Here is a 26,223-nt window from a genome sequence, read left to right as displayed (position 1 = left end):
CGAGCTCTACATTTACAACAACACACGGGGAGGAGTCTTTATACACAGACGCGACCACACGACGCCGTGCTCCCCACTCCTCCACGTCCTGCGCGATTCACACTGACGCGATCAACGCGGCCGGGCTCCAACAGAACGCCACAGACACCCCCGTCACTATCGCCAACTGAATCACGCACGCACGCACACAACCTGTACACAAGTCGGATCCAAGTCAGACTATGGCCAGACTATCTACATGTTAGACACTACCCAAACTATGGCCAGACAATGGCTCGACATGGCCACAGACCGCACCCGACACGTCCGGTGCGCGCACACACACGCACACCTACGCCGCGGACCCGACACGCCCAGCGCGCGCCCATACACGCGCCCGACGTGTCTGGCTTGTCGCTGCGGCTTATTTCGTCCAACAGAATGAGGCATCAGTGTTCAGTTTGTATGATACGGGGCCTGGTTTTTCCCATGTAAATTTCACAACAATGTTGTCCCCTCGCTTAACTGCCAGATTGCCTGTTATTGCATGAACCGCAAAACTCGTGCATCTGCCCCTTGCATGCTTCTCTCCTTTCCCTCCAGATGTACCATGCAGCCTCAACCAATGTCTCGTGTAGTCCCAATTGTCCGAGCACCGGCCTTGAACCATGTGGTCTTCACAACAGTTCTTCAAGAACAACAGAACCGTGGCGATCCACAGTGAGGGCCTGTTTAACAACATCATCCAAGCCGAGTGCACGCCGTACTAACATCGCTCCAGGGAAGCTGAAAATCAAGTGTTGAATGTCTTCGAGTCCAAACTTAAAGACATGACAAAGGGTGGAAACCTTGATATGTCTGCCAGCTAAGACCGCCATACCAGGAATTAAACCATGAAGCACCCGCCAAATAAATATCTTCACTTTACTCGGTATCTCCAGTTTCCGATATTCCCCAAACCGGATTAATATTTGCATGCTCGAGCATCTTGATCCAAACTGGTGTTCCCATTCAAAGTAATATGCAGATCAGACTGTGAAAGAGAAAGATTTGGTGTGATTCCATGCGACGAAGTCCTCCACAATATTTTCTGACAATGGGATTCTTAAGATTATCTCTGCATCCCGACGAAGGAAGATGCTTCTTATAATTGTCTCATCCCAACTAGCAGTTCCTGGAACCAATAGTTCATCGACTATTCGGAGCAAAGAATTACCCCTCCTTGTTATGACCATCCTAGTGTCGCTAGAGGGGATCCACTGATCATCCCATATGTTGATTCTCTCACCAGAACCAATTTGCCAAATGTGACCTCTTCGAAAAGTCTGTAACCCTGTGAAGATGCTTTGCCATGTACTGTATAAGATGACCCTTTTTTGGTTCCTTCTTTAAAAAAACTCCCATCAGAAAAATATTTAGACAGTAGGTTTTTTTTTTTTGCGGGGTGGACCGTAGGGTGTGTTAACAGCCTCCAACTTTGTTTTGCCAACGTTGCCAAGTTTAAGGCATGAAGATCCATGAATCCAATACCTCCCCTGGCTTTTTAAAAAAAACATTTGATTGTTATCTTTTTATACTTTTTTCACGGGACTTATCTTTTTTATACATTTTCCGTATTATTAGAGCATGTACAGTCGGATGCCTCAAATGACCCCTCATAAATCCGTGGACGCGTCCGGTCAGTGACAGGACACGAGAGAAAAGGGAAAAAGTGACCCAACCAGATCCCTTATATCACCCTCATACGCGCGGGCTATCCGCAAACCCTCATATCCATCTCAAATATGAGGAGGATATGAGGGCTCGCACACGCGCCCAAGCACGCCTGGTCAGTCCGCCACATAGGACGCGACCCCACCCCGGACCACATTTTTTTCTCATTATTCATTCTTTTCTTTCTCTCTCTTCCTCTCTATCAATTATGTGCAAGTGACCAGACATATGCGTAATAAAATAAAGATTGTGCTGCGGACGGACAAATAGGGGACACGCCCGACCGGACGCATCCGCGAACGTTTAGGTGGTCATATTTGCAATGTCCGGCTGTAGATGCTCTTATCCTGTAGCAAACCACCCTAGCAAATGAGTAGTCTTGGCCAAACGGGCCGCGCCAACCAGGCCAGCCCGCAAGCACGCCAACACGGCCTGCCATGGGCCAGGCACGACACGACCTAAACGGACTGGGCCGACACGCGGCATGCCTCAGGTCGTGCCTCGGCCTGGAGGCCGGGCACGCGGGCCAGCATGAGACAACCCATTTAATTTTTATGTATTTTTTAATATATATATACATAAAATACAACCCAACAGGCTAAAAATATGCGGTACAACGTGCTAAACGGGACAACATGCTGATCCGTTTAGTAACCGGGTCGTGCCTGAGCCTGGAGGCATAGCCCACGAGCTAGCACGGCACGACCCGATTACTAAAGATGCCCGTGCTAGCCGTGTCGAGCTAGACACGTTTAGCACAAGACGTGCCCATGCCATATCGAGCCGCCCGTTTGGCCAGGACTGCAAATCATACATGGCCAAACGGGTTGTGCTTTTTGGGACGATCGAGAAGCACGACGGCCCGACACGCTTTAATCGGGCCGTGCGAGGCACGCAACCCGCCTCGAGCCCATGCTTGGGCCTAAAGGCTGGGCAACCCGCCTCGAGCACGCGGGCCGATACGGCATGACCCGTTTACTTTTTCCATATTTATATGTCTATACCTACTAATAAAGTAAGGATAACTTATGTCCTTATGTCATTCAAATTGCCCGTGAAGTTGGCTAAAATTACCCACCATGTCACCGGTAAGTAAAGAAAAATGATTCGTTTTTCCTCTTCTAATAAGTCGGTTGTTCCTCTCCTTCAACATGTAGAGATCCACCAAGCTATCACAACTACACGCCCATCCGAAGTGGTTGGAGCCGCGCGCTTCAAACCTGCAAACACAGGTTCGATCCCTCACCTCCCCATCACCCTTTCTCCCCCTTTTCTTTGTCGATAACTGCCCGACTGGGCCGGCCTAGTCTGGCCTTGAGCACTTATTTTTCTTAATTGTTTTTTTGTTTTATTTGAATATACTCTGAATATTTTATTTATAAAAATCACCTATATGCAAACTTTGATAAAATTTTAATCATGCACTAAAGGAATGCCAAACTTGAATAAAAAAATTATTATATACAAAAAATGTACAATGCGTAAGGAAAAATAACTACATAATTTTTAATTCTTTTTGAATTTTTTATCATGCATTCAAAAAATATTAAATGTGCATATAAAATGTTTCCAATGTATAAGAAAAATGTACACAAAAAATACAATGTATATGAAACAAATTAGACATAACAAATTAATATGAAAAAATGCTAATCATGTACTTGGAAAATGTCAAACATATATAAAAAATATTCCTGATTTATACCAAAAATGTATAATGGGTATAAAAAAGTAAACATCAAAACTAAATATGTTTTAATAAATTTTGACCATGAAATTGGAAAATATTAAACATGTAAATATAAAAATATATAATGGCTTAAATTTTGATTTTCATGTTGTTTAAAATTGTTTTCATAACAAAAAAAAAGAACTACCAAACATGTCGGTGCGTTGCAACGGAAGGAACATCCCGTGTGTTCAGCAGAATCATAAAGATGTGATAATTTTTTAAGTGCATACAAGGTGTTTCTCATCAACTATATCTTCCGTTACAACACACGGACATTTTTGCTAGAATACATATATAACATTTAAAATAGCCCAACAGGTCAAAATCGATCCAAAAAACAGTCACAACAAACCAAAAACGATCTAAAAACAGCCTAAAAGACTAATAGCTTCCGTGCCATGCCTGGATTTGAAGGCTAAATACATGGACCGACACGGCCTTGCCCGGCTAATAATCATGTCTGAACGGGCCATGCCATGCCATGCCGGGCCTGTTTACGACGGGCCGTGCTGGCCCGTTTGGCCAGGTATGCTGCAAATGAGCAACCCATCGCACTTCTCAGTAGTGGCAAAATCTACCGGACGAGCGGAACTCCCTGCTTAATTTTCCTGTCTCGGTCTCACCCTCCCCCAAACGAAACCCTACTCCTCGGCCCTCAACTTTCCTCTCTCGCGGCAGCGGCAGCGGCGGCGGCGGGACCAAGGGCAGCGGCGCAGCAGGTCTCTCTCTCTCTCTCTCTCTCTGCGCGGCTTGCGACGTCTCATTCGCAGCAAGGCGTCGCGGCGGCGGCGGCGGCGTAGATGGTCTATAGGATTAGATCCTGTTTCTGATTTTGCGTCGGCTGATTCTGGATTCAGGAAGTAGTGTCTTATGTTTTAACTGATTTTGCTTCAACAAGAAAGAAACTTGTGTTAACTGATGGGGGGCATATCTGATCTCCACCCTTCTCATACTTTCGCTCAACTCAGAGACAAACTTGCTAATCATATTGTGGTGCTTATTGCCTGAAATATTGTGAATGATGCCATACTGTGAATTACGATGACCTACACAAAGGGATCATTCAGATTTTGCTTTCGCTGGGCTTGATGCTGGAACCAGTGTTGATGTTCTTTCTGACTTCAGACAGCTCCAATCTGAAAGTTGTTTGAACTGTTTTTTACTTGGCAAGAACCTTACTTTGTATGGTAGTTATATTTTACTATCATCATCTTTAATCATGTGTAATTCGTGTATTCAGTAGACCAAAATAGTAATTTCGAAGTAAGTTGCAGTAAAAATCCTGGAGGCAGAATTACAAGCCTTAAATAAACTTTCCGAGCTTTAATTCCTTATATTACGGTATAAGTGAACACCTCATGGCCGCCTGGCTGGAACAGGCTGCAACAGCAAGGCCCCAAACCTGATTTTTTCAGTACTAAGTCTCATGTACTCAGCATACTGCTTTTACACCTCCCTACTCTTATGATCCTCTGTTCAAATGCCTTAATTGCTAGCAGATTTTGAACCGTTTTCTTCTGTCAGCATTGGTGGTTTTCTCATGTTATCAGTTGACACTTGATTCTTTTTTAAGCAGAGTTGACACTTAGTTCTGATGATTTATATATGCAGCTAAAATATCAACCCAGGAATGGCAATGTCTTGGACACGAGTATTGAAGTGTGGAATTATTCCAAGAGATGTAGCTCAATTGGTTGGGATAAGAGGCTTTGCAGCTCAGGCCAAGGGAAAGAAGGGCGGAAAAGGTGGTGCGGCTGATGCTAAACCTGTGCTCAGCAAAGAAATGAAGAGTACAACTGTGTTTGGGGCAAATATCCTGAAGGAGGGTTCTGACCCGAAGATCCAACCAGATTCTGAGTACCCTGACTGGCTGTGGCACCTGGTTGACAAGCGTCCTGTGCTGAGCGAGCTGCGGAGGAAAGATTCCAAGACACTGCCTTATGAAGACCTGAAGCGTTTCGTCAAGTTGGACAACCGGGCGCGGATCAAGGAAAACAATGCTCTCACTGCTAAGAACTGATCAGGAGAATCTCATCTCATGTAGTGGTTGAAGTAAGCATATTGTCTTGTCTTTTGTTACAAGGTTTATTAGTTGCTTTTTGGTAATAATGTAGTGACTTGGAAGTTGCTTGGCTTAGTACAATGTAGCCTATGTGACCAGCATGCTATTTTTGCCATGTTCTTTGTAAGATGTAACTTCTGTATCTTGCAGCAAATGCTGTAGCAAGTTTCGCGTGCTTTGCTTGGCTTGGTACACTGTTTAGCCTAGGCGACAAGCATGTTTGCGTTTCATGTTAAGAATTTAAGATGTAAGTGCCATGTTTTGCAGCAGGAGTTTTAATCCTATCAATAGAAAGACAGAACTATCTGAAGTATAATATGTACACAACAATTACAGCTTTGCTAAATTAGCAAAGCGTGACTATGGTGCATCAGACTCATGAATTCATTAAACTTGGAGCAGCACTGCAACTCTATTTTTTTTTCATAAACTGCAGTTATATTTAGCGATGGTAAAAGAAAAATCATGCTGTGCATCCTCATGCTGCTTCCATTTCATGAACTACATTACTATTTAATCGACCAATCTGCATGCATTCAACATATGGAGTCCGATCCAGCATTTGCTGAGAGTTTGCACAAGCACAGTATTTTGTCAAAGAAATAACAAATATTTCAATTCCTGAGCATACGATAGAAGCACCATTCAGTTCTGATAGCAAAAGAGAACGTCAACAATTTTACCATAACAACTACTGCGAACAACCTTAAACTGATAAGCAGATAAGAAGAAACAAATTTCGAGTTAAATGTTAGAACTTGGCTATATCTATCTGAAACCTGCACTCTCATTAATCCCAAAGTTTCAGGGCATAAGAGGATAACCAACCAGACGCTTTCCGAACTTCGTATTGCTGCCTACTGCCAATGGAACTATATATATGTAGACTTCAGGTCAGCTATAGTTTTAGGTTGAGTTATTAACTGCTGACTTTATAAAGATGTAATGAAAAGGGAAGATAGTCAGTAAGCCATTGGATAGGTCACAAAGGCCATGTCCACAACAGCATCATATGATGGGTGAGCTTGTAAAGATTCAAGTCAATATTTGTTCAACCACCAACAAACCAGAACAAAAATGGGTATGTACCACAAGCAGAAAACTAAAAGGAAAAAAGAGTTTAAAAAATACCCCATTGATACTTACCATGTGCCTTTGCCTGTAAATATTGTCTTTACTTTATCTATTCATTTTTATATCCAGGAGTATTCATGTTTTGTTGCCTTTGTGAAATGGCAGATCCCGTTGTTTGTTCAAATGAATGCTTTGCAGGTTTTACTGGTGCGGACTAAGCACTCTCTCTGAAACCTCATTTTCCTAGCTTGATAGATACAACACAGATACTAGAGTAAGTTCTCTTTTATCCCAGCAAAAAAAAGAGCAAGTTCTCTTGTGGGTTGTGAACATGTATCTAGAATCGGCAGGTTGAATTGGTTTTTTCTAGAATATAAATTATTACTTCATCGTACCAGATTTAAGAGTCAAAATTCTGAGTTGAATTTGCCAAGCTGTGTTTGTTTCTAAACTTGACACAAATATGATGATACTTCCTCTTCTAAGAACATGCGTGAGAATCGCGTGTCTTTGTATTGATAGAAAGATGAGAACATATGCGGTGTGACGATGATGAACCTCTCCTTATATATTACCTCCGTTCCAAATTATAAGACGTTTCTGGTAGGCTACAGATAAAGTATATAAGGAGAGGTTTGTAAGTGTCATCATATTTGCTGACTCTGCAAGGAGTGCAATTCCCTTATCATCGTCACACTGCCTATGTTCAGCAAATATGGTGATACTTCTAAATCTCTCCTTATATACTCTACCCCAGATTATAAGACGTTTTGGGTATAGCCTACCAAAAACATATTATAATTTGGGACGGAGGTAGTAGCAAATACATCCATGCTGTCACAGTGTACTTTACTACTTCCTCTGTAAATAAATTCAACTTCGCTAATTCAGAAAAAAAAAAGATGTTGTATAAAACAGTTGGAAAAGGGAACTAAGCTGGATCGTAGCCCGTAGCCATTCCATCTTATAACCCACTCATATATGTATGATAAACCTCTATCATATCACTGCAAGGGGAGGACTGTACTGACAATATTGGACTAGATCAATGTCGTTTTTTCCTGCGATCAGGTGATAGTTATACATGCAAATACTGTTTAGAATTGGGGTATCAAGGAACACATCTCCTGCTGCTTGGGAAGTTTTTGTAAGATCAGGTGATGGGTCACACTCCGTCAGCACACATTATGTCATGGTAGGTCAGTAGATGGCAATGCCTTGTATGGAACCTGGAAATTATTCACTGCCGCATTGCTTCCTTTTGGGCAGGACAAAATGATGTTAATATGTTTGAACCACGAATGTGAACATTGACCTATGATGTCTCTGAATTTTATGAGCAACCAACCGCAAGGAATCCATCCCCTCATTTTTCTCTCCTCTATCTCTCATCTGGTTTTAATTACAGGATGCCCTGTGACGCATAGACTATTGTAATGACACACATGAGTGCTTTTCTGTTCTTCTCCTTTTATTTAGCGATTCAAAATCGTGCCACAAAGCTTGCAACAAACTCCATTGTGCCTGTGCCATCCCACAGGCGAAGTCGTGCAGCAGGCCTACTACCTATTCGCGTGGAGCACACACACATCCAGACGTCCCCTCTGTGGTTGAAAAACTGAAACTGCTGACAGACACGACACCTTTGTAAAATCGGCAGGGTCGAGCACCCGAGCCCGGCACGTGCCCAGGGTGCCCCCACCATAAAACTGCCCCTGCTAATGCACCCATCAACCTGTCCACAGTAAGCATGATCAACTCACATAAAGGATGTGGATGCACCATGTACTGTCTGTTGCATGTTGTCCTTGTAGGTACCTATCCATCGGCTTCGCTCTTTTGCGAGGATATAAAGCAGCACCCAAACCAACACAAAGGGAGTCAGGACTAAAGTGAGATGGAGCAATAACAGACTACAAAGTAGGATGAATTGGGTGGAGTTGGATGCATGTACCACACTGGAAATGGGGGGAATCTGGAAATACATTCCTTGTGAGCCATGCGTGCTATGCATTAATCCTATTGAGCTCGGACTATAGTTTTACTAGCTTAGACCTCTTTTGCATGTCCATGTCTTGCCATAGCCTTCGCCTTTCGGTTAGTTAGATCAGGCCGCTGCAAGTGCTTCCTGAGTTGGCACGTACCATAATCATGCTTCTGCTTGTATTTTGTTTCCTGGATTGTATAAGTAAGAAGAAATAACCAGACGCAAGGATTACACAGTGCAGAACACCTGCTGGTTCAGTGTGCTCGTTTACTGTGTCCGTGTAGGGTTCATTGACAGATCCTGCAACTACAAATGTGATCCATGTTGCTTTTGCTACCGAAATACGCCTAATGAATAAGGCACAAGCGAGAGGTGGTAGAAGATACATGCAACAATTTGTTTTTCTTTGGCGCTTCCTCGGATGAGGTGAGCAAGGTAGGGCTATCTGAGAATAAGGGACTGCAAGGAATGAGGGACGTGGAATTGGATTTGGACTGGGTTCATTCTTCACCATTGCCCAAAGGCCTAAAGAACATCAACACTAGTTCCAACATCAAGCCCTAACCAAAGCAAAATCTGAACTACCAATCCTTGTATTAGGCCACAATGCATAATTCACAGTATGACATCATTTTACCTTGGCAAGAACCTTACATTATTTACTAGTGATGAAACCATGTGACCGCATATATGATTTGTAACGGTTGTCCATGGTTACCCACTTATTACCTATAGCCATAGGGGAAATTGAGTTTTTTTTTTTTTTTTTGAATTAAGAGCTTTATATTGTTGTTCCCAAACCATGTGGCAACCTCATGACTTTTGATTTTGTAAACATTAAGTTTATTAGTTTTCAACTTTGTATTGCTTTCTTGGATTCTTACTTCGGATTGGTTGTTCAATAACTACGCCAAAATTCTCATTTATCTTTTTAAAGAATATCTTGCAAACAATTACCTTCCACAAAAAACAATGAGCAGATGTTGAAGAAGCAAAACAGGTGTGTTAAGTTGCATCGTCAACAAAATAAATTTTAGAAGGTAATTCATATCTTGTTGTTATAAGGACTCAGAAATATGATCGCTAAGACATAATATAGTTGACTTGCAAATTCCTTTCCATTTTCTACGTTTATATGGAATTTTGTAGTAATGTACATTGTGTTAGTGTGGTAGCGACTATTTTTCCATGTTAAGCTATTGCCCTAGTCAAAATGCTTCGACCAATTAGATAACAGCATGTCTTTCTTCCTTCGAAGTTATATTCTAAGAAACAGAACAAAAACCCATGAAAAAAGATTAGCTTAGTTTGGAAGAATATAGATTTCGACCCCTTTTCAAGTCTCGCTACTAAGGTAGCAGCACATGCATGAAGTAGAATATACAGATTCTGGTCCACTTTTCTTTTAATGTATGACTAGTGAGGTAGGAGCACTCTATTTGGGGAAAAACAAAATGACCTGTATGGCAGCCCCAAGAGAAACAATCTCATCAGGCCAGGTTGACTGTAAACATTGGATCCTTTCCTGTAACCCTCCTCAGAATTTCTTGCCACCAATCCACCACACAAGACTCGCTAATCTGATTAGTAGGAACACATATAGCAATAACATCTCTCAAGGTGTTATTATCAGGAGCTTTATGCCTATCAATGGAAAAATAGAAGTATGTGAGTGAAGCAATAATAAAATATGAGTAGAATTTGTACACAAAAATGACAGCTTTCCAAAACTACAAATGAGAAGGAATTTTAGCGAAGTCTGGTGCATCAGACTCGTGAATCCATTTGAATAATTGGGTGAATGTGATTTAGGAGACTGAAACTTGGACAACACTGCAATGATACTTGTTTGATGAAAAAAAGAATCGTGTTGTGTATCCTGACATTGCTTCCGTTCCATGAACTACTTTTTAAGATCCAATCCGCATGCATCGAACATATTAGAGGTTGATGAAACAATTTACTGAGGGTTTGCACAAGCAGTGTTTTGATAAAGCAATAGCTCCCGATTCCTGAGCATACAATCGAAGCAACCTCATTTAGTTCTGATAGCAAAACAGAACACAAAGATCAATCTCTGTAAGTTGTACAATGTCATTTTGGGCCAAACGTTTTCCCAAGTAAATTCTTGTCAGGGTAACGATCCGCTCGTAATTAAGCAGCCTTCCGTAAGTTGGTGCATTCAATGTTTGATGGCCTCCTACTCGTTCGTCATGCTGTATGCCGACCTCGGTCGAGAGATCTTTCTCCATGTCCAATCCCATCTAAATCCGTGTCTTTACCATCGACATCAACGACGGCGGCGAGTTTCGCTTTGTTGCTTGCTAACGCCTCGATCACCATGGCCTTCATCCCGCTCCGTTTCCATCTCCACCAGTGTGTTGTGGTAGGACGCAATGAGTATACGAAGACATGTCAGCTCGCCGACGATTGCGGGCGCTCTCGGCTCGGTTGCAGGCCTAAGACGCAAGCGATCTAAAACAACGGAATTTGAATTGAGGATAGAAATGGTGTGTGTGTGTGTATGCAATTTCTTTTCCATATATAAAAGGGGCTGCTACAAATCAATCGGCTGATTTTCTGGAGAAATCAGCCGGGTTGACAACCTCCGATCACCTGTCCCACATCTGTCGGATCGATCAACTCATCTTCCCCTCCACCAATCTGGTGCAGCTCCGGGTAAAGTCCATGGCACACCATCGAGCACACCCTCAACACCACCCTCCTCCCCTGTTGAAGCTTCATTGCAACCCCTGCACGAGGAGGGAAAAGCTGCAACGCAGCAACGTCAGTGCCGGCAAAACTCCATTGCAGCATCAATGGCGGCTACACTGCAGCTCCGCCACCGATGCGCAGCACAACACCGGCTGTACTACAGCTTTGCCCCCGCCCACCGACGTGTTGCACTGCAGCTCCACCGTCGGCGCGCAACACAACGCCGGCTGCACTGCAACTCCGCCATGTGTTGCGTTGCAACACCGACGACGAGTGGCGCCAGCCTCCCCGGCCTCCTCCTTTGTGCTGCCGCATGCTAGCCTCTGGCTCATTCTCTCGCGTATGAGAAAAAAGGGGGAAAGGAGGAAAAGAGTGGGGGGAACGTACGCAGGGGAAGAGATAAGGCTTGGTAGGACTGGTTACGAGCGGTGTGTGGACGTGAACACGTGTCGCAAGCTCGAGGCGGTTTACGCGATCTGGAAATCAGTCGATAGATTTAGAACGTTTTCCATGTATAAATAATATATTGCCTAGAAGTTTATCTCTAATATGTTTTCTTCTTACGGGCAATACAATGTTTTTTTTAGGAACAATACAGTACTTTCTACTTCCTTCATTCCTAAATATAAGTCTTTTTAGAGATTTCATTAAGTAACTACATACAAAGTAAAATGAATGAATGTACATTGTAAAGTATGTCTATATACATCCGTATATAGTCTTCTAATGAAACATTTTCGAAGATTTATATTTAGGAACCGAGTGAGTAGATCTTTGTAAGTCCTCATGTGTGGCTAGTGCCGCCGGATTCATATACAACAAAGTAATCTTCCGTTCATTGATCAAAGTCGCGTCATTGTGTGGTTGCACAATTTGCCACGTGTTTTTGTTGAGTTCAGGGTCTTTTACAATACATGACGGACTATAATACCTATATTTTTATTTCTTAATACTAGCAAAAGGGTCCGTGCGTTGCAACGGGTAATAAAATTATGATCTAGTCATTAAAATTGGATTAATAATTATAAAAAACATGCATGTACGTTGGGAAAAAATAGCACACTCCTAACTCCATAAGTATGACGGAAGACTCTCTCCGAAACAAAACATTACACGACCCTAACACTCCAGCCACCCGCCTCCCACGCCCACACACATAGACACATGTCCTCTATTTTAACATGTCATCTCATTCGTGTTGCCGCTTTTCCTTCTCCCCGTTGTAAAAAATATGTTAATACTTGTGTTATGATTTACAAAAACGTTAAAAATATAAGCATTAACACACCCTAGAAATTTGAAGAAAAATGTAAGATTGAAGCATACACGGTTGCTACACATTGATTTGCTGAATATTTATGTATTTTGTGGCAAACGAAGGAGAAACTCAAAAACCTAAAAACATACAGGGAGGTAAATCAATTACATGACTACAGATGTTAGAGTCTCAAGTCGAATCTACAATAGCATATCCAATTTCATTGCAATAAATAATGCGACCATATCGACATTGTCAGTAACTAAATCATTTATATGCTTGAGATGAAGTTTATAGTCCTGTTTACAATCCACATACCCTTACGTAGTCAAATATATTATGTTTTATGAATTAGATTGAAACCGTATATTTTATCTTTATTACATTCTACTCCCTCCTTACCGGTTTATAAGGCTCATTTCAAAATGTCCAGATTACCGTAATATAAGGCTCAATGCGTGGTCCGTTCGGTTGAAGCGCTGCAGTTGTTTCGATCCCTGGGAATTCATGACCGGTTGTATAGTATGTCACATTTTGTAGAATTCGCTGGTGATGGTACATTCTCTGGCGAGGTTGCATTCGGCAACGGTGCACCAGTCTTTCAGATATCTGCTACCGTAAACCAACTCATGACGACATCTTGCTGGAATGGACACCTTATCCTTGATCCTTCTCTTGACAGTGGCAATGGTGATAGTATGACTTCCACATTAAAAAAACTGAGCCCATGGTAGCATTTCAGTTCTATTTAGACACAACAAACAAACAAAATGTCACATCACATAGCATTGGTGTCACCTTCTTTTTAATTGACTGTCACAGACTTGCAAAATTGAACTCCAATCAACCTGAAATAGCATAAGAGATTAGGCCTTGATTGCTGCAGATTTGCAAAACTAAACCCGAACTAACCTATAAAAAATAGAGACAATTAGGATTTGAGATCTGCTTGTGTTCTAGGGTTCAAAAAGACATCAAAAGCAAATATGGACTATCAGAATAATGGTTGTACTAATGATCGTAGCAAAGTCGTACGTACTAAATCGTTGATCTTACAGTCTCCCAGCTGACGCTCACTTGGACCTCCTCAAAGCCATGAGCGATCCCATCGGAACCAAACGTTTGAGGCAGCGACTGCAGACTGCTGGTGGATGCCGATTTGATTGTCATGCCATCACCGATAACAAACAGTTCTTTGCGGCTTACAAACGTCTCTGTGCTGCCTGCTTGGTCGTAGACATTCAGAAGTCTGGCCATGAGCACGCAACATTTGGAGCTCTTGATAAGGACTTCGTTGCAGCAACTGTTAGCTGACTTAGAGTGCATGACAAAGATATTTAAGTCAGGTAAATCGACGAGAATAGTTGAAACAATACTCTATCTGAAAGCACATTTAAATCATACTTGAACTCGTCGGCGTGAGCGGGCGTGAGAAGCATGCCATGGCAGGCCTCGACCTTCAGCAACCTGTTGTCCCTGAGGCAGTCGACGCTATCGCAGAGGCTAGAGAGGCATCTTGGCGACGTCGCGCCTGCCGAGCACGACTGGATGGTGGACAACGGCAGTGTGAGGAAGGTGAGGAGGACGTCGACAAAGTCGGAACGTGTGTCCGCGAACAGGACGTGGTTTCGGGACCTGTCCACGGCGAGATTGATCTTGATGGAGGCCATAGTCAATGTGGAGTCCTAGAGGTCAAGCGACAGAATTCAGCTGGCTCACGGCGTGTTTGAAGTTTCCTCATAAAGAAAAGCTACCTGAGTTTTATAACCAATAATCCATCCACCACCACACCCACCACCGCAATAGGTGGTGCTACACTGCAAATGCAAATGCAAATGCAAAGGGTTGTCTTGCCACCAGCCGCTGCACCTGCACAAAGCTCCACACCCACACCCACACTACTGAGCAAACAGATGATGGATACAGATTTCCAACATCCTGCCTTCTTCCTCAAAGACCCCAAGCCCGAACCACCTCAACCTCTCGACATGGATGTGCTTGGACCTGTTGACAGAGGCGTTCACACCGCGCCAACGACGGAGGCGCCCGTTGGACGATCGGGTTTTCACGCGAGTCTCCATGAGGCCACGCCGTTAAACCGACGTGGCGAGCATGCCCGGGTTTCTTATATCCGCCCCATATTTGGACTGAATATGAGGGGTGCCGGTTAACCCAGACGTTTGTGGCCCGTTTGAGGGGTCCGGCTAGCTCGAATTTTTGTGATCGGTTAGTGACTGGACGATCTGTCCGGACATTTGAGGCGGATTGGAGGGGCCGAGTGTAGATGCTTTAGTAAGTCATCTCATCAGTTAGTGTTGATGATGCAAGCGCCAAGAGTTCATTCAATTCACACACTGTCATATCAAGGGAAAATAAATTTCCTAAACATCCCACACATGTACATCAAGAACCAGTCCTAAATTAGACCAAAACACGCGCATCTCTCCATAGACCAAAGATTGTCAACTCTTCACGCTTTTCTTCCACAGCGTGACAAGATCTTGTTTATCACACCTTGCAATTTAACTATCTTTGTATCAGCGATCCATCGTACACCTCTTGGCTCTTGCATGTATAAATGACCCTTCATTTCTGCACCACCTACAACATTCCTGCGCCACCTACACAGGCCATCAGGCAGAGAAGTAAGATGGCCCGGTCCTGGTCGTGCATGGCGCTGCTCGTCCTCGCCCTCTCCGTGCAGCTCGGCGCGTCCGACCTGTCGACGGGCTACTACAGCAGCAGCTGCCCCAACCTGGAGAGCATCATGCGCGGCGTGGTGACGCAGAAGATGGACTACACCATCCGCACCATCGGCTCCACCATCCGCCTCTTCTTCCACGACTGCTTCGTCGAGGTACGTTCGTCGCACGCAGTAACACTTGCACTGATGCTTTTTATATCCGTGTTCTCAAAATTTATAGTCATCGAGTGATTGATCTATGTGTGTGTATGCGGTGGTACGTACGTGCAGGGTTGCGACGCGTCGGTGCTGATCCGGTCGACGCCGGGGAACCCGACGGAGATGGACGCCGACGACAACAAGTCCCTGGCGTTCGAGGGCTACGAGACGGTGAGGATCGCCAAGGAGGCTGTAGAGGCCGCGTGCCCCAACCTGGTGTCCTGCGCCGACATACTCACCATCGCCACACGAGACGCCATCGCCCTGGTAACACATCTACTATGCGCACGCCTTAATTACAAAGCACACGTCTGTACGCCTGAACCTGAATTAAGTGCATGTTTGTGTTGCCTACAGAGCGGCGGGCCGTTCTACCCGGTGGAACTGGGGAGGCTGGACGGGCTGAGCTCCACGGCCAGCAGCGTGGCCGGCAAGCTGCCGCAGGCCACCAGCACCCTCAACCAGATGGTCGCCATGTTCAGAGCGCATGGGCTCATCATGTCCGACATCGTCGCCCTCTCAGGTGAACCACGCACGCCTCCCAACCGTACCTACCTGCGTCGCCTGGATGTACTCCTACTAACATGACAGTTCATGGCTGGTGGGCGTGCAGCGGCGCACACCGTGGGGCTCGCACACTGCGGCAAGTTTAGGGACCGGGTGTACGGCAGCCCAGCGGACGCCACGCTGAACCCCAAGTACGCGGCGTTCCTGAGGACCAAGTGCCCCGCCGACGGCTCGTCGGACCCGCCGGTGCTCATGGACCAGGCCACGCCGGCGCTCTTCGACAACCAGTACTACCGGAACCTGCAGGACGGCGGCGGCCTGCTCGCCTCCGACCAGCTCCTCTAAAACGACAACCGCACGCGCCCCCTCGTCAACTCGTGGGCCAACAGCACGGCCGCCTTCAGCCGGGGCTTCGTCGACGCCATCGTCAAGCTCGGCCGCGTCGGGGTTAAGTCTGGCAGCGACGGGAACATACGCAAGCAGTGCGACGCCTTCAACTGATGACGAGAGGGATCGAGAAGACGAGAAATGCATAATCCACCGGGATTGCTACGCTCAGCGAGGGGAGGAGGAGGAGGACGGGCGGCCGGGAGGAGGAGGAGGGGGAGGGGAGGGAGGGAGGAGGAGGAGGACGGGCGGCCAGCCGGGAGGAGGGGGAGGGGGAGGGGAGGACGGGCGGCCGGGAGGGGGAGGGGAGGGAGGGCTGCAAAGGACTGCGGGTTTATTTAGAAGAAACGAAAGGGTGTTTTCGCAAAGATGCACGACGGACGAAACGTTTTCCTTACTCAAGAAAGGACTGCGAGTTGATTAACTGAAAACGGAGGAACTTTTTTACAAAAACGCCATGACGGACGGAAGAAGCGCTACGTGCTTTATTATCAGGGGAGATAGGTATATAGATTTTGAAGGAACAAAGCTTTAGAAACAAATATGTCCGGCGAGGCAAACAGTCGCTTCGGTGTAATCGAGCTCCAACTAATGCTAGCATTTGGTAAGCACATACGATCGATTTTTGCTGGTTCATGTGTGCTACCAAATTTACATCACACCTACAAACAGTGACGATTTGATTGAAAAGCCAACTAAAACTGATGTCTTCAATGACAGCCTTTCGCAGGTCCAACGCTTCAGAAAGGAGTTCACGCTTCAGCAAGGAGTTGAGTATCCGTTTCAAATGTCACCCTTAATGGCTCATATCAGCAGCAGTAGATACCGCAGCTTCCGTCCCTAATGCATCTACCTGTTACAGGTGAGAATTTGCACCAGCATCAGGTAGAGCAACTACCAATCCTGCATACGCCTCATCCGGATTGAAGGATTCGTTTAGCATGCGTCGCTCGGTGGTTGCCACTTTCACAAATCAACTGCAGTTTCTTACTTGATTATTGAAGGGCTAGCCAATAGCTGCTGCATGACAAGAACGCTGTACAGTTCCGTCATGGGATCAGGCATGATCTCACATATACTTCCTCGGTTTCTAAATATAAGTCTGAGGTTTCACAAGGGTCTACGGATGTATAGAGACTAATTGAATGAAATCTCTAAAAAGACTGTATTTAGGAAGAGAGGGAGTACGAAGCAAAAAGGAATGAGCTCGAGCATGTAAAAACAGAGGGGCAATAAAATAGCTTCACAACGAGAAGTAAAATACTCCATTAGTGTCACTCTATCCCAGCTAGCCCGGGAGTTGGCACAGCCTACGCACTACAAAAATTTCCGGACATTGCATAACAAGAAAAAAAAAAATCGATCCTTAACCGCGATTCAAACAGAACCAGACCTTACCACTCCAAAACTGAGAGTTGGGAGATATTCAACAAAAACGAACTTTATCGAGCACCTTACTGCATTCCTATGATAATAATCTAGAGAAGGTCGGCGACATTGGCCGGGAGCTCCTCAATGACCACGTTGTAGAACTTCTGGATGTCGAACAGCATCCTCTCATCTTCACGGGTGACGAAGTTGATGGCAACTCCCTTCCTCCCGAACCGACCACTACGACCAATGCGATGGAGGTAGTTCTCAGGCTGGGTCGGCAGGTCATAGTTGATGACAAGGGAGACTTGCTGCACATCAATACCACGGGCCAGCAGGTCGGTGGTGATGAGCACACGAGAAGAGCCAGATCTGAACTCCCTCATGATGATGTCCCTAGTGTTCTGGTCCATGTCTCCGTGTGTTGCAGAGACAGTGTGGTCCCTTCCCCTCATCTTGTCGGTGAGCCAGTCCACCTTGCGGCGGGTGTTCACAAAGATGACACTCTGGGTAATTGCCAAGGTCTCGTACAGGTCACAGAGTGTGTCCAGCTTCCACTCTTCCTTCTCAACATTGACATAGAATTGCTTGATACCCTCAAGGGTAAGCTCATCTCTCTTGACAAGAATCCTCACGGGCTTGTTCATGAACTTGCGGGTTATCTCAAGAGCCTCAGGAGGCATGGTAGCAGAGAACACCCCAACCTGAATCTTTGATGGAAGAAGCTGGAAGATATCATAGATCTGCAATAGATAAAAACGCATGTTAGTTCAAATTAATTAAGCAACATGATCTGGGATAGTTAATTGGCATACAAATAATAGGACATAAATTGGTGTATCAAAAGTAATTAAGAGAAATACTGATACATATAAATGACAAATATTCTACATTTAGAATGTTTATACCATAGAAACACCAACCATCATGTAATTAATATCATTTTTGCACACAGAAGCTTCTTAAGTTTTAAACAACTATAGTTTGCCTTCAGTTTTGTAAAATGACACATAGTAACGACAATCTGCAGAATTACAAGTAATTATGATGAGAAGTAAACCTGATCCTTGAAACCACGTGATAGCATCTCATCAGCTTCATCCAACACAAACATCTTGATGTTATCTGGGCGGAGGGATTGCCTGCGCAACATATCGAACACACGACCAGGTGTGCCGACAACAACATGCACACCACTGGCAAGAATCCTCTGATCCTCACGGACAGAAGTTCCACCAACACATGCATGCACCTTGACGCCTAAGTAGTCACCAAGAGCACGCATGACCTTCTCAATCTGCTGTGCAAGCTCACGGGTCGGAGCAAGGACCAATGCCTGGCACTCAACCAATCCATAGTCAAGCTGCTGCAAGATTCCAGAACAGAAGGTGGCAGTTTTTCCTGTACCAGACTGAGCTTGTTGAATCACATCAAGACCCTTGCAGAAGGGAACAATTCCTCTTTGCTGAATGGCTGATGGCTTCTCAAAACCTGCAAATAGAAGTGTTTGTATTTGTAAGATGACCAAACTATATTGTTGAAGAGTGTCAAAGGTACAGGATTTCACTTCACGTAATGCAGAAGTCATCCTCACATCACAAAGGATGTTGTTTTTATATACAGAAAAAACAAAGAACAATGTGCAAACCAAAACATGCAATTAACAAGGCACAAGGATGCATTTGAAATGAAAAACACGATAAAACATGTGTGTCTCATGGGAATTCCCAAAGTTTAACTGCAGCAATGCTGCTATCAAGGGCGATGGAATATGAGACAGCCAACTGGTGGAGAAAACCCGAGGGGAAACCTCAACACATCAGAAGGCTCACTTTGTGACGTTTGCTTGGGAACATACAAACATGGAAAGTTTGCTCCACATAAAAGCAAGAAGACTCAGATGTCCTCCCATCACACAGAAAATGGTTTTTATACAGAAAACAGCATAATGTGCAAGCTGAAACATGCAATCCATTAACAACAAGGCAGAAGAATGTGTTTGAAATGAAATGCACACAAAAACAAATGTGCGTCTCATGGGAATTCCCAAAGTTTAACTGCAGCAATGCTGCTATCCAGGGCGATGGAATATGAGACAGCCAACTGGTGGAGAAAACCCGAGGGGAAACCTCAACATCAGAAAGCTCACTTTGTGACGTTTGCTTGGGAATATAGAAACAAGGAAAGTTTGCTCCACATAAAAGCAAGAAGACTTGGATGTCCTCCCGTCACACAGAAAATGGTTTTTATACCGAAAATAAGCATAATGTGCAATGTCAAACATGCAATCCATTAACAAGGCAAAAGAATGTGTTTGAAATGAAATGCACACAAAAACAGATGTTCATCTCATGGCAATTCCCAAAGTTTAACTGCCGCGATGCTACTATCAAGGGCGATGGAATATGAGACTGCCATCTGGTGGAGGAAACCCTAGGGAAACCTCCACACCATGGGGGCTCACTTCATGACGTTTGCTTAGGAATATACAAACATGGAAATTTTGCTCCACATAAAGCAAGAAGACTCGGATGTCCTCTCATCACACAGAAAAGGTTTATACAGAAGAAAAGCGGGTCATGCAGATTATAAAATATGTAATCTAAGATGCTAGCAAGAACAGATGTTTCACAAAGTTTAAATGCAGCACAGCTGCTATCAAGGGTAATAGAATATGAGACGGCAATCCAATGGATGGAAGTATACCATAAGCATAGATGCCTCTAAGAAGGTTCTCTTGGAGGCCCATGTCATCAAAACTTTCATGCACCTCATCATATGAGGTGAAAAACTCCTCAGTGTCACCTTGGTTCCTGCATATTCATAATCATGTATCTGTTGAACAAAAAGGACAGCTTCACATAGCCCCCAAAGGCTGAGACAACATGGTGGTAGAGTTGACTTACAGTAACTCAGTCATCTTACTGTCATAGTGCTTAGCATCAAACTGGGAACCCTCTGGTGCCATTCCTGCCATGGCTGTATTACACAAAAACAGGAGCATGTTAACAGAAGGGCATCTAACCAAAAAGTTACAGGAATATGGTACCAAACAACCATTGATTGCTTACAGATAGCATGCGACTATCTAAATTAAAAAGACACAAACCCAAGATGTAGTTTTCTTTTGAACAGGAAACAAAGCCAGTCAAATTAAGAAGATTGCACATGGCACTACGCAACCATGCAAACTTGACAAACAAGTCAGTTAAACAGTATGCAGGACACGAGTCCAACAATAGCTGGTACCAAACGTGATCCAATAGAACAGAGCAATCTAGTTTAACAGGGGCATGGGCGTTCCGTGATAACTCTATTACGAGACACTACTCAACAAGTTCGAGTAGTTCACAACGATCACAGCTTAACACTAAACAGTGTACGTAACCCATCAAAGCAGCACACGCACATGCACACGCAATAATTATATGCATCAAAAGTAACCAACAGAACCTGCCACTCGTGTTCAATAAGGGCATATGCTTTCCACGATTATTACGGTACAAAGAAGACTACTCAAGACGTTTGCTCCCATGTACTACACTACAGTTCACACCGGTCACAACTACCAAAAGTAAACAGTGTACCTAACCAAACGAATCAGCGCATGGACAGTCCGGTACTCCACTGTACGCAGCGCACACCATTATATACGTACTTGTGTAAACGAAATCATCACGAAGAGCATAGCCTAAACCCATCCAACCAAGCAGGCTAAAATAGCAGTAAACTAATAAATCGGGCATGAAGCTACAAAATCTCGAGACCGACGCTGCGGAACCTAAATCGACGAATCTCGAGATCGATCCCGTCAGCAGGCAAGCTCGAGACGCCCGGAGAGAAGAAAAAAACCTCCCGGTCCCGCCCCAGATCCAGCACCGGAGGGAAACTGCGCATACCCAGATCGATCCAGGACGAGGCCAAACGCCCCGGCCCAGATCGATCGCCCAGATCGGCCGAGCACGCGCGCACGGATAGAAAAAAAGAAGCGGAAGAGAGATCGATCTCTGCGGAGACGCCCGGCGGTTACCTGAAGCGCTCGCGGTGGGGGAGGACGAACGACGATCCGGGGGGCTGGTGCGCGTCGATTGGCCGAGCGAATCCGAGATCGTGTCCCGGATTCGATCGATGCGTCGGTGGAGGCGGTGGGGGGAGGGAGGGGAGGAGCTCTTTCCTGCGGTGGGAAGAGCGAGGGTTTGGTGGGCTGTGGGGAGAGAGAAAGGCGGCTTATATTGGTCCCCGACGGAAGCGGCGCGCGGCTCGACTCGTTCTCTCCTCTCTCGTCTCGCGTCGCGTCTCTCTCTCTGACTCTCCCTGCGGGAGACGAGTAGGGTTTCTCCTCCTCTGTGATGGCTCCCGTGGGCTTTGGGTTTGGGTTGGATGGGCCCCCGTCGCCCCGCCTCCCGGGCCTTTTCGTACTCCGGCGATTTTCTCTCTTTCCTTTTTTTTGTTTAGCAGCAAAAAGAAAATAGCAGCAGCAAAGGAAGGGAGGGGTTTGCACCGCTCACGTCTGTTGTTCTTCCTGCGATTCTCTTCTTTCCAGTAACATAACACGAGTATTTTATTTCCTTGGAGTACTCTTTTGGCCTGGAATTATTTAATTCTTTTCCAGGAGTGCAAAGGAGGGGTTTGCATTTTTTTTATTGTTACTCAAAGTGTATGACCTGGATTTTTTTTTTCCACGAGTACTGAACTGGACACGTCTCCTGGCCTATGCGGCCGTGTGAACGTGGTGGGGCACGAAGGATCTGCCGCGTACAGCTCACCGCGTGCTTGATTTCTGGTTGATGTAGCCCACGCGCCTACAGCTAAATTGCTAGCCACGCCAAGGTAGAGACTTGGTCGCCAAGAAACATGCCCCAAAATGTTGATTAGAGCATATATGGCGATATGGATATGTCAATTTCTAGAAACAACCATGCGACAATACATGAATATATATAAATAATTAATAGAATACCGTGCAATAAAGACAAAGAATAGTTGATTTCGTAAAGTGATATCAAAATACTGCCCCACTTGTTGCCTTCATGCCTCTTTCAAGCCCTCAATGATGCGAATGATCATCAATTCCGTCAACCCTCATGGTTCTTGTAAAAGACATGGGTATGTCACTCCCAAGCGTGAACAACGGCAAAATCAACAGATCAGCAAGAGCAAGCAACAACATTATACAACATTACAGCAAAACAAAGCATCCAAACACTAAAACAGTGGCAAGCCAACGCCCAGCACCAACGCCCAGCCCGGCTAGTTAAGCACGCAGCAACTAGTAAGCAAGCGTCCAGCAGCCGACGCACCGTGATAGAGGCAAAGTTGTACATGTCTTTCTATGAGATGGTGGTTATCGTTTTGGTGGAGTAGACTTTGACGATCCAACTAAGAACGTGTGAGGACGTCGCGCCTTAGCAATCGCTAAACCAACTCCGAGAGGTTATTGACCACGGCGGAGCACGATCAACCTGACCACGAGGGTATGTTTCCTGCACGCAAAGAAGAACAAGCAAGAAACTAATATTGCAATCTGGATATTGCGTATATAAGAGGAAAGCTTTATTGATGAAGGTGGGGTTCGGTGACGCCTTTGTCTGGTCGTGGAACACAAACGAAGAACGCGAAGTTGCAGCTATGGCGAACTTGTAATCTAAATAAAACCCAAGTCTAAACGGTGCCCTAAGGGCTGTATATAGAGGGAATAGATAGGGAATTTCGTGACCCTTGGAGGAGGGGTCCGAAAACAACCCTAAACTCAGTTTTCCCACATATACGGACTCTAAAAACAACCTACAATATGGTATTTCGAAATTACATGGGTCTGACCCAAAAATAAGGTGGTGCAACACCTTTGATAGCCTATGGACGAGATTTATAAAGTTGCGTCTTGAATATTTCGTCCAAGCCTTCATGCTCTCCTTATGGCGGCTTTAAAGTGCGAAAATCACAAGTGGACGTTCCATTGTTCTTTCCCGCGTGTGCACCTTCTTCTCCTTGCTTGATCCCGCTCCAACGGATATCCTTCTTGCCCATGCTAGGTCCTTCATTCATAAGTACAACTAAAGTATCTAACTTAGGCAACATCATATGTTCATGAACATTAGAAGGATTTCCAAGAAACAAAAGTACCTGGTAATTCAATTGGCGTGCGCGAGCTCTAGTAACTGGTCCAGTATGTATAGAAGTTGGGGTTGTGGGTGTAACAATGGTGTTGATGTCCTCATCATCTTCCCCTTCTTGAACTGAAGTCGCCCTCGACGGAGACTCATCTTCCTCACGTAAATATGGCTTCAAATCTGCAATGTTAAAAATGGGACTAACCCCAAAATTTGCATGCAGCTCAAGTCTATATGCATTATCATTTATTTTCTCTAACACCTTGAAAGGACAATGAGCACGCGGCATTAGCTTTGACTTGCGCAAATCAGGAAACCTATCCTTACGCAAATGCAACCAAACAAGATATCCAGGTGCAGAGACAACATGTTTTCTACCCTTACCTATATCAAGTTTATATTTAGCATCCATACGCTAAATGTTTTCCTTAGTTAACTCATGCATCTTTAATATCAAATCAGCACGTTCTTTAGCATCAAAATTAACCTTCTCCGAAGATGGAAGAGGTAACAAATCAATAGGTGCACGAGGTAAGAAACCATACACACAACTTCAAAAGGGAACATCTTAGCAGTAGAAATGCAGCGAACGATTATAATCAAATTCAATACGAGGCAAGCATTCTTCCCACATTTTCAGGTTTTCTTCAAAACAACCCTAAGCATAGTAGACATTGATCTATTGACTACTTCAGTTTGTCCATCAGTTTGGGGGTGACATGTAGTATTAAAAAGCAATTTTGTCCTCAACTTAGCCCATAAACATCTCCAAAAGTGGCTAAAAAATTTAGCGTCACGATCTGAAACAATCGTATTTGGCACAACATGCAAGCGAATAATTTCACGGAAGAACAAATCCGCCACATTAGCAGTATCATCACTTTTATGACATGGTCTAAAGTATGCCATTTTTGAAAATCTGTCCACGACAACAAATATGCTATCCCTCCCCTTTGTTCGAGGTAAACCTAAAACAAAGTCCATATATATATCCTCCCAAGGAACACAAGGTACATGCAAATCTTGGAGAACGTTGCATGAGAAACAAAAAATTTCCTACGCACACGCAAGACCTATCCATGGTGATGATCATCTACGAGAGGGGAGTTCGGATCCACATACCCTTGTAGATCGCTAAGTGGAAGCATATATATAACGTGGTTGATGTAGTTGAACATCTTCGTAATCCAAATCGCAGTCTGTCTCGTGATCTTATCACGAACCGTCCCGCGATCTTATCATGATCCATCCTGATCTAGTGCTGAACGGACGGCACCTCCGTGTTCGGCACACGTGCAGCTCGATGACGATCTCCGCCTTCTTGATCCAGCAAGAGAGACGAAGAGGTAGCTGGATTCTTCGGCAGCACAACAGCGTGGCGACAATGGTTGTGGAGCTACTCCGGCAGGGCTTCATCGTACCGTACCGAACTAGCTACGGGGTGTCACGATGTGGTGGAGAGAGAGAGGGTTGCACCTTGGCTTGAGGTGCCAAAAACCTCTCTCACCTCCGCTATATATACGAGGAAGGGAGGGGTGGTGCCCTAGGGCAAGACCCTAGGGTTCGGTCGAACCAAGAGGAGGAGGAGGAGACCTCCTCCAATACAACTTGGAAGGAGGAGTCCTCCTTCCCCAATTCAGTTTTGGCCCACCCTCCTTTCCTTTTCTCATTTGGCTAAAATAGGCCTCCTTTGGGCTGGCCACCAGCCCACTAAGAGCTGGTGCACCACCCTTGGGCCTCTTTGGATCTCTCCCGGGTGGGTGGCCCATCCCGGTGGAACTCCGAAACCCATTCGTCACTCCTGGTACTTTACCGGTAATGCCGAGAAACCTTCTGGAAGCCAAATGGATACTTCCTATATATCAATCTTCGTCTCCGGACCATTCCGGAAACCCTCGTGATGTTCGGGATCTCATCCGGGACTCCGAAAAACCTTCGGTTACCAACATCAATAATTCAACTATACCAAAACGTCACCGAACCTTAAGTATGTAGACTGTTACTTCTTGAGCTTGCGTTGGTTTTCCCTTGAAGAGGAAAGGGTGATGTAGCAAAGTAGATAAGTATTTCCCTGAGTTTGTTGAGAACAAAGGTATCAATCCAGTAGGAGGAACAAGCAAGGCCCCAATCTTCGCACCTACACAAACAATCAAACACTTGCACCCAACGCTAAAAAGGGGTTGTCAATCCCTTCACGGTTTTTTGCAATGATGAGATCTGATAGAGATAGATATAAAAGATTGCTAGAACGAAAAGTAAAACAAAAGTAAATAAATGGCAGCAATATATTATTGGTATTTTTTGTTTACAAATCTGAAATTATAATATGGAAAATAGACCCGGAGGCCATAGGTTTCACTAGAGGCTTCTCTCATGAAGGAAAATAATATGGTGGGTAAACAAATTACTGTCGAGCAATTGATAGA

At 44.8% G+C, this 26,223-nt stretch overlaps 2 protein-coding genes and 1 pseudogene across 2 annotated transcripts; 2 read left to right on the top strand and 1 right to left on the bottom strand.

The window, feature by feature from the left end:
• The first annotated feature begins 3,993 nt into the window (after positions 1–3,993).
• LOC123402975 (54S ribosomal protein L37, mitochondrial) lies at positions 3,994–5,799 on the top strand. Its single transcript, XM_045096949.1, has 2 exons — positions 3,994–4,143; positions 5,036–5,799. Exon 2 carries the CDS (start codon positions 5,055–5,057, stop codon positions 5,442–5,444), a length of 390 nt encoding a protein of 129 aa, XP_044952884.1. The 5' UTR covers positions 3,994–4,143; positions 5,036–5,054; the 3' UTR covers positions 5,445–5,799.
• A 9,314-nt stretch (positions 5,800–15,113) lies between these two features.
• Positions 15,114–16,434, top strand: LOC123406062 (annotated as a pseudogene).
• Positions 16,435–17,532: 1,098 nt separating this feature from the next.
• Positions 17,533–21,989, bottom strand: LOC123406061 (eukaryotic initiation factor 4A-1). The gene is made up of 5 exons (XM_045099556.1): positions 21,718–21,989; positions 20,594–20,666; positions 20,394–20,500; positions 18,748–19,178; positions 17,533–18,430 (listed from the first exon to the last, which is right to left on the bottom strand). Exons 2-5 carry the CDS (start codon positions 20,662–20,664, stop codon positions 17,795–17,797), a joined length of 1,245 nt encoding a protein of 414 aa, XP_044955491.1. The 5' UTR covers positions 20,665–20,666; positions 21,718–21,989; the 3' UTR covers positions 17,533–17,794.
• Between the last annotated feature and the right edge of the window lie 4,234 nt (positions 21,990–26,223).

This window comes from Hordeum vulgare, chromosome 6H (assembly GCF_904849725.1).
Source record: "Hordeum vulgare subsp. vulgare chromosome 6H, MorexV3_pseudomolecules_assembly, whole genome shotgun sequence".
NCBI classification, from domain to species: domain Eukaryota; kingdom Viridiplantae; phylum Streptophyta; class Magnoliopsida; order Poales; family Poaceae; genus Hordeum; species Hordeum vulgare.
This window is presented reverse-complemented; position numbering and strand designations above follow the sequence as displayed.